At 42.0% G+C, this 16,771-nt stretch overlaps 1 protein-coding gene across 7 annotated transcripts in view; it reads left to right on the top strand.

Annotated features, from left to right (window-relative positions):
• Window positions 1-16,771, top strand: part of LOC128769699 (A disintegrin and metalloproteinase with thrombospondin motifs 3) — a 50,465-nt gene that overhangs the window by 2,181 nt on the left and 31,513 nt on the right. For all 7 annotated transcript variants that reach the window (XM_053883640.1, XM_053883657.1, XM_053883673.1 and 4 more), the window contains one exon: window positions 13,801-13,957. In XM_053883640.1, the coding sequence (XP_053739615.1) occupies window positions 13,801-13,957 (157 nt within the window). The remainder of the gene's footprint in view (window positions 1-13,800; window positions 13,958-16,771) is intronic.

Genomic DNA, 16,771 nt, shown 5'->3' on the forward strand with positions numbered 1-16,771 from the left:
ATATGCAACAATTATTTTAACCACATTTCAGAAGTTCAAGATATATACAGTGTTCATGTGGAAAAGTGGGAGGCCACATGGTTTGGACAGAGGAGAGACAGGAAACATGAAGAATTTTGGATGAAGAATGGTCGAAGTAAAAGACGGCATGAAGAGGGTAGGTGTACCAAAGAGGAATAGACAAGATATGCCAGATGGATACCATGCTCTGGCAACAGCTGATAGGAAGAGTAGAGAGCCAAGGTGGGGGAAAACAAAGTTTCCTGTTCTTAATCGGTGGCCTTTTCTCTCAAAACGAACAGCTTCTATAGTGGAAAAGCCAAACAAATTTGATTACCTATGATAATTTATGATTGTTTATCGCAGTGATTTGCATCTGCGGGGAGCTGACTAAGAGCGCCAATAGTTGGATGTAGCAGAGGGTGGCCTTGCTGTGTTTGAATTGATTAAAATGTGTTCAAATGATGAGCAGTGGATCTGAGCTCTGAACACAACTCTGGACATGGACAGGCTCCAGGACCATATGCAGCTCTTTTGAAACCATCCAAAGTCCAAGTTTGTCACCAGGTTGCTTGGGCACCCTTGGCACCCTTCGAAATATTGAGAAATGACTATAAAAACACAGTACTACGGATCTGCCAAATACGAGCGTCTTATCACAAATCAAAGGTAGCAACATTGTTCATTGCATTTCACCTGAAAGTATTTATACATAATGAATATGACTTAGAAGGTGTCAGTTTTAAGCTTTGGTCATCCAGACTGTTCAGACTATCCCTCTGAGTGGACTTCAACATCTAGCTGGGGGAGTGGGAGGGTAAAATAATGTGCCAGATAAGTGACTTCAGTCATGCCGTGCTTTTCTGTTGACATTTCAACTCTCTCAGTATCATAAACAACACTGCGTTTTAATTTACTACATGTTGTAGTTAGCACAGTCATCTAGCATCTGATATCTTCCAGCCTGAATATGAAGTCAAACCCAAAACCTGTATCTGTATGAATGTGGGAAAATGTGCCTTATTTGGTGGCACCAACCGCAGTCAGGAATATCAGCCGTGTGTTGTCTTGTACCGATGCCAGTGTAAATACAGACCTGCCTGAGCTTGTCGAGACACTTCCAGAGGTGGTGTAGACAGCTCGCAGGCAAATTTATTTAGTCTGTCGTGTCTGCTTGATGTTGAAGGCTCATGTCTGATGAAAGACAGAACACAGGAATTCCATGTTACATCATCTGCGCACCGAGTGGTAGAACTGGAACACATGGGAGAGTTGGTGTGTTGGGGTTGTGGCATTTTCCATAGTTTCTATTGTATCTCTTTTCAAACCAGAATCAAACAGGAACCTGAACACAAGTGTATACCGTTAACTCGCTGGGTCGTGTTTCATATTAGCTGTGCACACCGCGCACTTTCTTCTCATTATGACAGAGGTGACACAACTGTTCAGTCGCTTCTTTTAGATTTCAGATTAAAGCTACCTAACGGGGTCTCCAGAGGAGAGGCAGTCAGTTGGCTGATAGATTCCTCTGTACCATCGCTATCAGAGCTACAAGCAACTTGACACACTGAGGCAGGCTCTCATTCGCTGTCTCACATAGCCACAATTTAACCACAAAATTTAACTGACAGTCTCTGAGGTATTCTTGACCATTATATATGATTTAGCTACTTTGTGTAGTGCATAAACTTAACCCAGGTCAGTCGTCACCATCTTGATCTTAAACGGGAAACCCGGCCCACTCTCTACCACTCTCTTCACGACTGGTCCTATTCCGTCCATCATTTGCGGTCAGAATTCCAGTGGGATGATGGAGATGAGCAGGTCGCACTTGTCGTTTCTCCATCGCTTAAATTTACCCTGGGGCCATGTCATGTACTTTCAGTGTTGAATTGGAACTAGGGATGCTCTGATCGATCGATCACCGATCGTGATTGGCCGATTTCTGCGTGATTGGTGAATGCCAGTCACGACCTGTCACTGTCGATCACAACAACTGATCACATGTGACAGCCGGTGCTGTGATGCGTCCGCTCCTCCCTACTCGCTGCTCACTATCCAGCGGCATGTCTACAGTGGAGCTTCTTTCAATCTGTCATGAATAGTTGAAAAGCATCCTGCAGCACATGCACGGGAAAATGCTGTGCAGGGAAGCGCCTTCAAATTAAACACGCCATTTAAAGCACCAGCACTTGACGGAGCACGGAGAGTTTTCCGGGCTCATGAAAGTGAGACCGCTTGTTCCTCAGCAGCAGGCTGTTAGTGAATCTGAATTTTTTTTTAATATCCAGAGTGGTAACTTTCATAAATGCAGTGCTCTCTGTCTCGGAATCCCGCTACAAGGGCCAGTATGTGAATATTTCACGGACACAGCAATGTCTCAAGAGAGCCACCAAACTGCCACGTCTCACATCAAATGAAATGTTTTTCAGTTGTCCTTTTGACACAATAGTTGCTGCATTCTGCAAGGTTTTTCTGCTTTTTGCCCTCTTGAAGTGGTTTATTAAAACGTGTCTGAATTAAAATGATTTAATGGTTCATGTTTTCACAGCATGTACACAGAAAGTCTCGTCACTTTCATAACAAATTCATCGTCAATTCATGTGATCGGTATCTGTGATCGGCAACAAAAACCCTGATCGCAGCATCCCTAATGGTTACTAGCAAAAAGTATCACAATGTCTACTGATTGTAAATAATAACTTATCATTATATAGTAATAAAACAAAGGATGAAATAATTATCATGAAATATTAGGGAAACTTTGGATAAAAGGAATATATGAACATGGTTCAAATATTGCACCTAAAACTTGAAACTGTCAGAGCACAGAGCATTTCTTGGCTTTCACTTTGACAGAGTGAGAATAATTGCAGGCAGACGGATGTACTTTTCCCAAGACCGGTGCAGTCTATTCAAAGATAAGAGACTCACTTAGGAGCATCACAGGGTCCAATATCTGTTTTAAAGTCTGATATAGACATATACGGGCCACTTAAGTTCAGACTTCATCTCATCAGTCCTCTTGGTGTAGAGGCTAGATTTCTTTGCTCAAATATTATGTTGCATCCAGTTTTGTCTGAGATCAAATTCTGCTCTGGCTCACTTTATCTATCTGTTTTATTTATTTATTTTTTGTTTTGTTTTGTTTTGTTTTGTTTTGCTTTGCTTTGCTTTGCTTTGTTTTGCTTGTGCCGTGTCGTGTCGTGTCGTGTCGTGTTGTGTTGTTTTTTACATATTATTATTATTTTATATAATTATTATGTACATTTTTTGGGTTGTAACTTGGAAAGGAAAAAATGACAAACATCAAACACAAGCACTTTCTTTTGGTTGTAGTTGTCAGAAACAGTTTGCTAATATTGTGAAGGTCAATTTTAGTTCAAGATTACTGACGGATAGACGCTCAGCAATGGAACAGTTGTTGCACATGTCAAGGAGGTTGTGGTGAAGCTGACCACTAGGTGTCACATTACATTGTACCTTGGACATGGTCATCACCTTGTTGTCCAGCATTTAGCTGCAGACAAATAACTGTACTCTGCTCCCTCCACCACCACCTCAATGAGTGTAAGGCCACTATTGTTAGCTTATCATGACGTATAGCAAAAGAATCCCGCTCTTGTCTGGGTCCATTCATCGTCGTCCTGCTCCGGTATCGAGGGCAACACTTGCTCGAAAGAGACTGGTATCTACTACCCACCACCATTCAGACAGTGAGAACGATCACTAAATACCAGGGCCATATTCAATCCTATCACGTCATTTTAGGATCGAGCTGTGTCATAAAACGTGTCAGACGCTGTTGCACGTCTGTCCTCTCCAGACACGCCTCCCCTATTGTTATACTCATGTGCAGGGAATTGGCTCAGATGATTGAGTTACATGTGCGACTGCATGAAGTTAAGATAACACAGGCCTGGTGGTAGCTATTTCTGTTGCCTGTTGCTTACAATGAGCGAGGGTCCCCTAGCAACTCTCAAAGGCCAGTTGTCTTCTCTGGGGGTTGGGCAACATTTTTCCATTCAGCGCTGATGGAAAATAGGTACATTCATTTCGCTGCTCTCAAGTGCTCGAGCTACTATATCTGACAATACTGACATGAGGGAGGGGATTATTATTATTATTATTATTATTATTATTATTAATAATAATAATAATAATAATAATAATAATAATAATAATCCTTTTTTTCTTTATTTATTTCTTTATTTATTTTCAATACACTTTCTTATTCTTATTTCCTCTTCTTATGCCCAGACCATCAGTGTCTTTCCACATGAAGTCCCTCTAGCATCTTTAACTCTGGCACGTCTGACTTTATGAGCAAGCTTTGTTTTCTTAGCATTTTTAGAAGTTAATAAATTGGAACAGAGAGTACTTTCAAATTAAAAGACATCTTTTGTTTTATTATGGGATAAACATAGCTAAGATTGAATCATAATTATTTGCCTGATATTGTCTGTATTTTTCACTTTGAGCAGTTTGAGGACACTTTCACCACCAAATTGTAAGCTCTTGTTCAGAACCTGCTGCTGAGAGAGAAAGAATCACGAACAAGACCAATATTGAATACTCAATATATTTAAAAATGTTTGTTTCGTGGTAGGTAGATCTTTGAACTTGGTCGTTTTTTGGCAGCTCATGAGCTGAAAAGGTCAACCACCTGCAGAATCATTCACTGTAAGAGTAGAATGGAGGCTGATAAAAATGCTCAAATAAAGCTAAATAAAAGTTGAACAAAAAGTGGGAAGATACTGCACTGCCCTGTGATGTCACTATCGCACATGCACACAATAACAATGACAGTGTTTTAACCGATCATCGTGGAGCCCAAAAGCCAGAATATTCAGCAACAGCTTGCTATGTGCACTGATCAGATTGCACAGCGGAGTTGCATAATCTATGAATGTGGAACCAATTCGTACTGTATGATGTATTTGTTAAACAACACCCAAAGTGTTGGCCGCTTGTCATTGTTCATAACAATAAATTGCTGCATGCGCAGACCTTTGTTGTCAGCAGAGGATTAAGGAAGCTCACTTGGCTCCTTGGAAAGCAATTGACTGTGTGCAGCTACTCCATTCTTTAGAAACTGAAATGTGATTTGGTTTCCTTGATGTCCTCTGTGTGGTCTGCAATCCCTGAGGCTTTTTCCGTCTTCACTGAAATAAATGTTGTTTATTTGAGTGGAATCCTGTTGTGGCGACTGGATGTTTTTGATGTTTGGCTTAAAATAAGTAAAACAAAACAAAACAATGCCTAGTCGAATATAGTACCAGATATGATTTGCTATGTATCAAAGAAAACCAAACCAAACCTTTAAAAAAAAATTAAATGAATGGATTTTCTGGGAAAAAAAATGTCAGGAATGGCTGTCTGATGTGTTTAAATTTGGATAGTATCCTCTAGTTTAATGTGGATTTTGAAAGGCTTGTCAGTTGCCTGTCGCACCAATGGCTTTGCACATGCTGATCCTGTGCCCTGCACTGCCGAGCTCTTGTGCTGGTTATTAACAATTATTGGCAGTTTTTAAAGCTTGTGAATGCCATGACCTAACTACCTGGTGGCGTAGTTGCCAACACGTTTCACTTTAATACAGAGTTTGAATCCCAGCAGGGACATTTTTGGTCATTGTAGTTATTGAATTCAGGTTTTTATATGTTGCTGATTGATGGCTGTGATGGTGGTAACATGCAGCAAATGATATCTCATAATCTATTGACTGTTGCCTATTACATTGGTTATTACATGTTGCATTGGCATCTAGGGTGTTTATTTTTATTTTGGTACGTAGCCTACAGTACACTATAGTGATGTGTAGTCTTCTGTCTATGACATATTGTTGTGGTCGTCAGTTGCAACTGCAGTTTTTTTTCGTGATCACTTGAATGTTTGCGTGAGGCCTCTTGAAAAGATGAAGCTAGATCATGGAATTAATGTGGTGCTACTGTCATGGCTTCTATAGACACATTTGTCTCTGTCGAGAACGTTACCTTCTGTTCTGACGACAGACCAAAAACACTTGGACGCTCCTTTTAAATGCATTTTCTCTTCATAAATGTCTCCTGGATGACAGACCTCAGGGCCTCGGCTGATACGTTGATCACAGGGACTCAAGAGGTAATGTGTCACTTTCACAAGCTAGAATATCGGTTCAGACTCACGTCTCAGCTGTTCACAGCTCCACTTATCGACGACCTACTGCCTGACTTGCCTGTGAGAGGTGATGGGTGTGAGATGAGAGGGTGAATGCAGACTGAAACGTGAGGTAAACCTGTTGACCTTTACACCTAATTAGACAGCGGATCAGGATTTATATTCCACTGCCTTTTAATGGTAACCATTTTCCACCTGGGTCACAACTGAAAATGTCTGTTGAGAGTGCCAGAGTGAGGACCTTACAGAAAGAGCAGAAGAATTATTCAAAATAAGATCATTTTGTGGAAGTGCCATCAGCTATACCATCGTCCGCCATCATAAATGTCCAACACTGCTGATATTCATCTCAAATATTTGTCGTGCACTGCTGTACTGTGACCTGATTTTGTCTACACTATACCTTCACCTTCAAAGTTGCTATTACCAACATGTGGAATTTAAGGTTCTAGTGAGTCTGAGTGGCTTTGTTGACCTTTTCTAGTCTGTGCTGTCAGTCAGCAGCACCCGAGTCAGCGCTTGCCAGACCTGGCCATACATTATTCTATTCATTTTTTGGTTATGTTTTTTTAAGGATACTAATCTGGTTCAAGAAGGTAATTCTAATTTGCACATTGCACAGCTCTAGTGTGGGACTTATGAGCTCCATCTCAACGCTGTATACATTATTCATAAGGCGTTGATGGGCGAAGATGAGATGAGTTAGAATAGAATAGAATAGAATAGCCTTTATTGTCCTTGTACGGTGTACAACGAGATTTGAGCGCTACTCCCTTGGTGCAAACAATGTAAAAAAGAATATATCAAAACAATCAAGCATGCAGAAAACAACAAATAGGAACTAATAAATGATATATACACAAGTAGCAGCAACACAAGAGTTCATGGTGAGTAGGCCTTCTTTCTACTCAATATTGCCATGTAATATAATGCGATTTTCAAATGATAAAGGCTGTGATTTGAGGGTGCTTTCACACTACGGGTTCTGTCTCGAGACAAAGCTCTTTCGGCTCAGAAGTCCCAGATGTGAACACAAGAGTCGGGTTTTGGCTGCGGACTTGATCCCGGCTGGAGACCAGGCAAACTCTCAGCTGGTGGTGAGCTTCTCACCTCAGGCGACTCTGCGCTAGATGCGGGAAACTACGTGTAGAGCGCGACTCCACACAAACTGGGCAGTAAAGGGTGGACAGCGAAGAGGAAAGACAGTGATTTTTCCCCAAGTTACTGAAGCTCACCAGACTACTCCTTGATCATTTCTGACGTCTGAATCTGTACTTAAATGATTAAAATCTTGTCGACCGTCAGTAATCTTTCTCACTGTGTTCAAGGTGTGGTGAGAGCAGTGTGACTCAATCTAGACGCTCCGTATTACGCAGCTTGTGTCCGATATTTACTTGTAAAATAAACATGACTCTTTCTAGTTTAGTTTTGGCTGTGAAACGGACCCATTCTGTTCCGGCTGTGGCGGAGGTCCGTCATCAGTTCATATCTGACGTGAGGACAACTCGTAGTACTAATAACTGACAGAAATAAGGAGGTCATCTCGATGGTGGTGAACAGGTTGTTGACGACTTCCTTGAGACGTGCTTCATCGTGGGTCATAAACCAGCTATTTTGTAGAAAAGAACAACATTGTCTGAGGTGCAGAGGTGCGAGGCTGCACAGCAGGGGGTGGATTGGACTCCTGAGACAGAACCTGCAGTGTGAAATGCCCCTGAAAGCGCTGCTCAACTGAGCTCCACGAGGCCACAGTTGACAACCTGGCAACCCGCTCCACTGGTCAGGCACACACTGTGACTGACTTCAGCCATGACATCACTCTCTGATGACCTCACAGAAGCGTTCAACAACAGTCAAAGAGTATCGGACTGTCCGATCCATGTCTCACATGTTTGGTGTTTATTTGAACACTTTCCTTTGTGTCTGTGGTGTCAAGAAAGTGCAGCCAGCTACGTCGTGGTGGTGGCCCTTCAATGTGAAGTGTGATTCAAAGTCTGCATACAGTGTTGAACTGGATCCATTTTGCTGGGTGACTGATCCATTCCAATGTGTTACACAGTCCAGACTGTGATGAAATAGACAGACAGGAATGAAATACAGTTCAATAGGTCAGTTTTATGTCAATGTGTGTGCATCAATTCGTCCTATGTCATCATAAATTTAGGTATGCCTTACCGGGAGAAGTGTTTAAAGTATATGTTGAATGTGTCCGATTTCATACTATGGAATGATTCATGGTGAATAACAATCAACCCAATTGTGAGACATAGTCATATGTGACACCCTGGATTTAGGCATACTCTCTGAAAAAAAAAAAAGGTTCGAAGGGTGTCAAATATTGCTCTCATGACACTTCTCAATGTAATGCAGTGACCATTTATTTGAGGGAGAAATGACAGTGGCTCTTGCGAATCTCAAGTTTCCTGCTCAGCTGTACTTAAACCAGCAGGCTAGCATAGCACTCTGTTGGAGCCTGAGGTGTACTTCAGTTGGAATGCTGTCAGGCTCATTAGGAGGGCCTTCTTTGTCGTGCGGTGGAGTGGATTTCCTTCATACTTGGAGCTCCCAGACATGATAGATAATGGACGTGGTATGTTGCATGATCATAAATGCCTCCTTTGGTCATGTGGTGCTTGAGCTATTGATGTACAGATAACAGGGCATTGAACTTGGATTAATCCATAGTCACGTTTCACATTGTTTTAATCTCATGAGTCCTTCATTGTTGTGGCGCCTCCTGCAACATGGTGCCCATGGGTACGTACCCTCTTCACTGAAAGGTATTATCCAAGCAATTGATTGGAAGTAAGAAGCAGTCAGTCTTCCTCCTTGATCAAAAGAGTAACAAGGCCACATTTCTGTTGTTTTTGATGATGATTGATCTGATAAAAAAAGTGATTCTTTGCCTCCAACAGCTGAGAGTAACTTCTATATTTTTCTTTAAGTTAGGGTGACATTATATAACTACCCACCAGATGTCTTCAGTGCAGCTCCTGAAGATGCTGCCTCACTCCCCTCACACTTCTTTCAGTGTAACAAGAGACCTCAGAGGAAGTATTTGAGCATGTTGTACGTGGAATTTCCTGGCCTGAGCTCGATGAAGTCCTTCACCGCACCGTTTCAACCTTCTTCTATCGTGCATTTTTCACGTTGTTGAACATCTAATTGGTTTTTAGCTGAATACATCTTAAAAAAAAACACAGCTTGAAAAATTTGAGTCAGTCACTGAAGAAACAAAAGCGTTGGTCATTCAACTGCTTTCATTTAATAAGCAGTTTGTGATGTTGGTACATGTTTTCGTTGCACCTCAGCAACTTCATGAGCCCATTAATGTCTTTTGGTGAAATCTGAATAAAAGTTGCATGAAAAAGGTTTGTTTCAATCCGCTCTGTAAACTACAGCTTATGGTGCAGACTTTGACTCTTTCCATTGTATTTGCACATAAATATACTTCATTTCAATATGTGTGTGTGCTTGTTCATACTGCCTGGTGGGGACCAATTCTTGACAAAACACTATCCTTGTGGGGACGTTATGTCTTCATGTGGACGTTTTGCCGGTCCCCACAGGTCCAAACCTCAATCTAAGAATGAAGACCTACTGATTATGTTTGGGTTTCAGTTTGGTTCCAAGTCCTGGTTAAGCTTAGCCATGTGTTTTGGAAGGTTTAAGTAAAGGGTGTTATGGCAATGAGAAACCTCCACAGAGGGATAGCAATACAGACACGTGTGTGTGTGTGTGTTTGACATGCTTGGTATGTAAATACGATAAAATTAATGAATGGCCAATGTACAGTATATATCTGTTCTGGTGTTCAAGGTCTGGAATAAATGCACATGTAAATGTAAATGTATGTAAATGCACACTTGACACCTTCTCACTCTAGTGTGCCGCTGCTGCACCCCGGTTCAATAACACCAGTCTAATAAATACAGTAAAATGCTCAGGTTTCTCGTGCATTCAAGCTGGGCTAGAGTAGTCAAGAGGTGAATAAAACGAATCGCAGTCGCAGCTTGATGCAATGACTTGAATGAAACTGAAATTAAAACTGACCCCCAACAATAGCACGACTTGTGAGTACCTGAGCCGCAATCACACTGATTGACTGAAAAAAATGCTGATTCCTGCTCGTGCTTCTCTCCGGTGAAGACAGCAGAAATTCTAAATGTGCAGAATTATATTCATTTTATTAGACTGTGTCGCACATTTGTCCATATGTTGTCCAATTAGAGGAATGCACCACATAAAGATGGCTGTTGGCTGCATGCAACCCGTCCCGCTCCCACACACAGCCAATGTCAAGAGTTTACAGGAAGAGACGTTCATGCAGCGTATTGAGTCAGAAGTGCTGCGACTATGCGAAGTATGAATTTATATATGAGAGAATAAATAATGAATGATGTGGATCTCATGGACATTAGTTGCTCTTTAAAGTAAATGAGTACCAACAGTTACTGACATTGCCGTGAAAACTGTGTGTGACATGCTTCTTGCGTGAGCACGGGACACAAAAGTCCACTTTTCCAATTTCAAAATGGGATTCATAATGTCTTGCAAGGAAGTGAACGGCATATGAGATGCCCTTGTATTTAGGCCTGCACGATTCGGGGGGAAATATGAATCATGATTTTTTTTTGTGCTAAGAATTGATATCAGGACTCTCTACCACCATTATTTTTTCCTTATGAAACATGAAGTTTATTGCCCACATAAACCATGAAAAAACAAGGTTGCAGCACCAAACATACAACGTTTGAGGTGCTGATAAAGATTTGTTGTAGGGATGCTATGATCAGGGTTTTTGATGCCGATCACTGATACCGATCAGCCAGAGTGCTAATCCTCAATACCGATCACATGGATCGACAATTAATTTGTTATGGAAATGAGACCTTCTGTGTGTATGATGTGACATAATGAACTTCAAATGATTTTAATTCAGACATGTTTTTATACACCTCTTCAAGGAGGCAAGAAATAGAAAAAAAACTTGCAGAATGCAGCAACTATTGTGTCAAAAGGACAACTGAGAAACATTCGACATGAGACGTTGCAGTTTGGTGAATCTCTAGATGCCTTGCTGTATCTGTGAAATATTTACATACTGTCGCGGGACTCTGTAATTATGAAAGTTTCCACTCGTACGTTTTCAGAAGTTTCACATTCAGGTGGCTAGCGAACACTGCACCCGATTCCAAAACGACGACGGATCTGGTCCGATTTCCGTCTCCGCATAAACGAAAACTGAGAAAGACTGGTCATGGTTCAGCTCGGTGAAATTAACAATTATTTCTTATCAATCCGAATGTCATGTTTGGTGTTCCTAAGCATTAGCTGCATTAACAGCCTGCTGCTAAGGACTCACTTTCATGAGCCCAGAAAACGCTTCCCTGCACAGCATTTCCTGCACATGTGCTGCAGGATGCAAACTTTTAATGATTCACAGCAGTCATGCTGCTGCTGAGTAGGGAGGAGCAGACGCATCACAACCAGCGGGGCAATGATCGGCAATGACTGGTAGTGATCGGCATTCACCGATCACGCTGATATTGGCCTATCATGATCGGTGTCCGATCGATCAGAGCATCCCTTATTTATGGTGAAAAACACGTCATCCGGTTTTAATGCAAATAGAGCCACACAACCGAATGCAAGCCTAGTTCCCGGTTTGTCATCCATCTGCCTTCGGTTTCTATCCTGTCGCCGAGCGATCCAATCACTACCGCATTCACGTCACGAGAAACACGTGACTACAAGGGGCTTCGTCATTGGCTGAAGGCGAAGCAGAAACTAGTGGCTTGCAGCGGCGCTTGGCAGCGTAGAACTCGCAAAGGAAAGTTGCATTTGAGATGCAAATCCAGTCGGTAGGTAAATTAAATGTGAATTGAAAAATAAATCAGACACAACGGTGAATGGATCACGATTCTTTAATGATTTATGATCAGTGTCTCTCACCAACTTTGGTCATGAGATGTCCACAGATAGACCACCAGCCATTTACCCTGCATGCAAGTCGTGTCTGATCTGAGCCATTTTCAAATTTATTTTTAAATTCTTTAGAAGGAAAAAAAGTGTCTCTGTCATCTGTTCTGCACATATGCATTTTGATACCAGACGGTATCATGACTTAAGTCCATGTGAGAATCATTCCTGACCTGCACCACAGGGCACACAAGCTGGGCTATTGATAGGTTGTTGGAAACACACTAAATGGCCTTAAATATAAAGTTTTATATTTAGAACTGGCGCACGGTAAAATGCTTTATATTTAAAAGACATGAACGTCATCTTTCCGGGGCTTATGCTAAGACTTCTGTGCCACTATGATGTTATGCTTGGAAGAGCTCTAACGTATGAACATACACAACATATTTTTCCACAATGGGCGCATTAAATTAGTGTTGGTTATTTCAGGACGAAGGAACAACAGCAATATTCTTTGCGATGGGTGTCCTTTTTTCTGGGTTGAGCACCAGCCCCCCCAAAATGTCTATGCACGTGCTAGGTCATGTTTAATGTCATTTGAGGTCAGTGAAGAGCCTTAGGAGCTTGAGTTTAATACACACAAATACCAACAATTTAGTAAGCCAAGTTTTTTTTTTAAACGAATCACTGTGAAAATCATTTCTATTCTGCAATTCCACAACACCTCTCTTTCCAGATGGCGCATTTCCAGTGTGCTCTCTCAATCTGAATCTCAATTCATCATTTGTCCTGGGTACCTGAAGCACTTATTCTTTCATTGTATGGCTGTATTTTTCAATTTCCCCATTGAAGTATTTCTTGGCCCCATTCTCTCTACTGAAACTTTCACTCACCCACTTGCTGTCTTATCCAGCAGTGTTCCTCTTGAATGTTTTTATTGGCTTTATCCACTTGCACAAATTGTCTTAGAGGCTGATGTTATGCAAAACTGACATTTGCTGGTATCTGGTGGTGCCTCAAGATGCAAGTAAATTAGCATCAAGTATTTTATGATTTAGTTAGATGTTTCTATTGTAATGTATTACAGGTGTGGCACCGTGGCGCGAGTCCCCCTACTACCAAGTTGCAATTTGAACATTCCACCTTTGACGGAAGGGGCGTGGTCATGGCGAGGACTGTGGAATAAAGCTGGATCTGAGACAGTGAAAAACAACACAAATCTGCTGCACAGATTTATGCAGTATTTTATTACAAAGCAAATGACTGCAGTGCTCCGCCGGGATCTGATATCAATTTGACTGAGGCTAAATAGCAGCGATTTTGAAAGGGCCCTGCTCAGTCGAAGTGCACTGGCACTTCTTTCCTTCTTCATTAACTTTCACAAAAGATGTTTCATGAACACACAGTTTGGTGTACGGCGCCGTCTTTGTCACTTAGCTGTCAAGAAAGCCAGGGCGAGAGAAAATTTCTCATGGTATGGAAACGTGTCAGCACTCAGACCCATCATCCAATTCATGGCAATTTGTTATGACATCCAATTCATCATGGTGGTGGACTTAAAAGCCCCCAAATTACCTACCTGCGTCATCCCCCCCCAGCCCACCCTCCACTTCAACTTCCAATTGATCTGCTACTCTGTAATTACTGGCTGAGCAGGAATGTCTCCACTGTAGACATGGAGGGGTGCACTGATTTCCATCCATCTTTTTTTTCCAGGCAGGTCTAATCCGAACTGATAATGGGGAGTATTTCATTGAGCCACTGGAAAAGGGCAAACAGGACGTGGAAATGAAGGGACGTGTCCACGTGGTTTACCGCAGGTCGGCCATCAAGCGGGAGTCGGGGTTGCACAGGGAGGACCACCACAATGAAGGTAAGCACAGAGAGAGGCTACGTGACGTCAGTGGAAACAAAAAGAGCAGTGTGTGTGTTTTGACTGGGTGTTGCTGTATGAGTGGGTGCACATGTGGAAAGTGAAGTTTCATCATAACACGATAGAACAGAAACAAACCTTTCCTCTTCGATCAAATGGCTCCGCCCCCATCATGAATTCTTCTTTAATTCTCTCCCTGTTGCAACAATAGCTGGACCATCTGGTGGAAAACTCTGGTGTTAAGAAGCTTCTCATCCCTCTCTCGTCTCACGTATTCGCATCAGCACGGGACAGGGTTTATACAAGCGATCAGAAATTATGTCGAAATGATCCTGCCATCTACACTGTACAGCAGTTTTCCCTGGAGTAAACGCCTCTAATGTATCTCTTTTTGGAGAACACCTAAATGTTCCCAGGTTAACTGTGGAATTTAGTCTCCCCAGTATATTGTGGGGGCCTAGAACACCTGACTAGAGAGGTGTCCACACACCGTCATCATGCGATACTTGGGTCACCTCAACTCCTGCTTCTACTCCAAGTGTCTCCCAAATGGCAAAGCTCATATCCCCATCTCTAAGGAAGCTGTCAAAACAGCCTGCAGAGAAAACGAATTTACCTTTTAGCTACAACCTGAAGCATGACCACATTTGGCATTTACCTTAAACTCAGTGTTGGTTGAGCTCATTTGAAAGCACACCACCTGAAAATTAGAAATATGGAAGTCATATCTACTGTGGTACCTTGGTTCTCGACCACAATCCATACCAGACGGCCGTTCGAGAAGCGATTTGTTCGAAATCTGAATCGATTTTTCCCATTACAATGAATGGAGAAAGATAATGCGCTCCAAGCCTTAAAATAGGCTTTTGTAGGAGTGAATGTAGAGTGTCTGCTGCAGGTGGCTGTTCCTCTATGTGTGTGGCCGCTGCATGTGGGAGGGGTTGCCGAGTGAGTGACGTCTCTCCAGAAGTGAAGAGGTGCCCGGTGCGTGTCCAGCTCTGAATGTGCGCTTCTGTGCAGTTTGGCTGTGACAAAGTCATAAACCAAGTCACGCTCTGTCCCAGACTCGCCTCATCCCTGTCCCAGCTCCAACTAGCGTTCGAGTTCTGGATTTTCGTTCGAAATCCGAAGCAAAAAAAATTTGAATTTTTTGTTCAAACTCTTATTTGTTCAAAGTCCGAGACTCGCCTCATCCGTGTCCGAGACTTGCGACAACAGGACATCAAACCCTGGAGTGAGCGCTCCAGCCTCGGAGGTGTGGAGAGTGAGCACCTCCCCTGTGACACTCTACCACGGTACAGTGCGGAGACAGGAAAGGTTTTACACCTCAATATGAAGAAAAAATGTAGCCAACGGGACACGTCTGCATACAGAGGCTGCGTTATACACAATAACAAAGCGCGACGTGGGTCAGCTGATTTATGTTTTTTCCGTCTTTTTTTCGGGGGCACTCGAGTTCTGGATTTTCGTTCGAAATCCGAAGCCCAAAAACCGAGGTACCACTGTATTTTGATATGGAATATTATTGTTGGAAATGTCATTACCAGCACACATGAAAACAATGAAGGCACATGCACATGAAGACAACAAAATCATTTTCACGACAGGCTGTTGATGGGTCTCAAAGATGCTCTACACAAGGCCGTTCTCCCAGGTCAGAAATGTGTTTCCACGCCTCACCAAGATCAAGGCATTGTTCACCGTCATACTCTGTCAGACCTGCCAACCGTCTGAGGCTGACATGTTTTGATTAGTGAGGCCTCTGTACAACCGTCTCATCGCTGCAGGAATACATTGTTGACACACCGCCATTAATGACACCGGTGCGTGTCATGATACCTCACTAATGGTGGTTATAAATGCGGCTGATTTTCCATTTGAACCACATTTTCTGCATTAAGTCTTACGTTTTTCTGGATTGGATTTTTTTTTCTTTTTTTCTTCACCAAACATTGGTTGACTGTAGATCAGTTATTCCTCTGGGTAATGCACACCTTTAAAGGTGGTACATTTTCAATGGTGTTCAGTAGATAAATGGAGATCTTTGACTCAACTCTTGTTGACTCCATGTCTGCATTGAATTTTAACGTAAGTGGGTGTTTCAACTCAATACCTGTCTGGAAGTCTTAAATTGATTCAGTTTAAGTAAATCACAGTAGTGCAGGAAAACTTGTGACTTGTGAGGGCCTTTGTGGTTCAGTATCTTAACTGACCCACGGATGGAGAGAATTTTCTTTGTGGCGTGATTGAGCGAACAAGCTATGGGCTTGATAAATGAGATGCCAACGCTATCTGTGCATATATGCCCTGCTTTGCTATTCAGTGAGAGTGTGTTAATGTTGACTTTTCATTACTCGAGCCAAAATAAAATCGGAATCACTGTGGGCCAAGTATTGAATATCTATATCTCAAAGCGAAATCTAAATAACCTTGAGTTGCGTCTGAGGAAGCATTCTGGGTCAGATCATATCGCACCAAGGGGATTATTACAGCAGCAGTTTTTAAAGTAATCTGCTTGGCTTCATGAAGTTACATTGGTTTCATGTACTGTATTTTGCATACATGCACAACAGACTATAGGAGACGATTGTGTTTTATTTCCTCTTATGGATCCAGTTCTTATATGATATGATATATGATGATGATGATTATTATTATTATTGACTTGTGTACTATAAAGCATTTCAGCAGTTGTGAAAAACCTCAACGTAATAGGTCCATTGATTCCAGTGTATTATGTTGAGTTATCGCTCTCTTCTTCATAATTCATAGCCAGTCAAGAAATACCAAAGAATATATCATTCAAGGGAAGAA

Source organism: Synchiropus splendidus, chromosome 1, assembly GCF_027744825.2.
Source record: "Synchiropus splendidus isolate RoL2022-P1 chromosome 1, RoL_Sspl_1.0, whole genome shotgun sequence".
NCBI lineage: Eukaryota > Metazoa > Chordata > Actinopteri > Syngnathiformes > Callionymidae > Synchiropus > Synchiropus splendidus.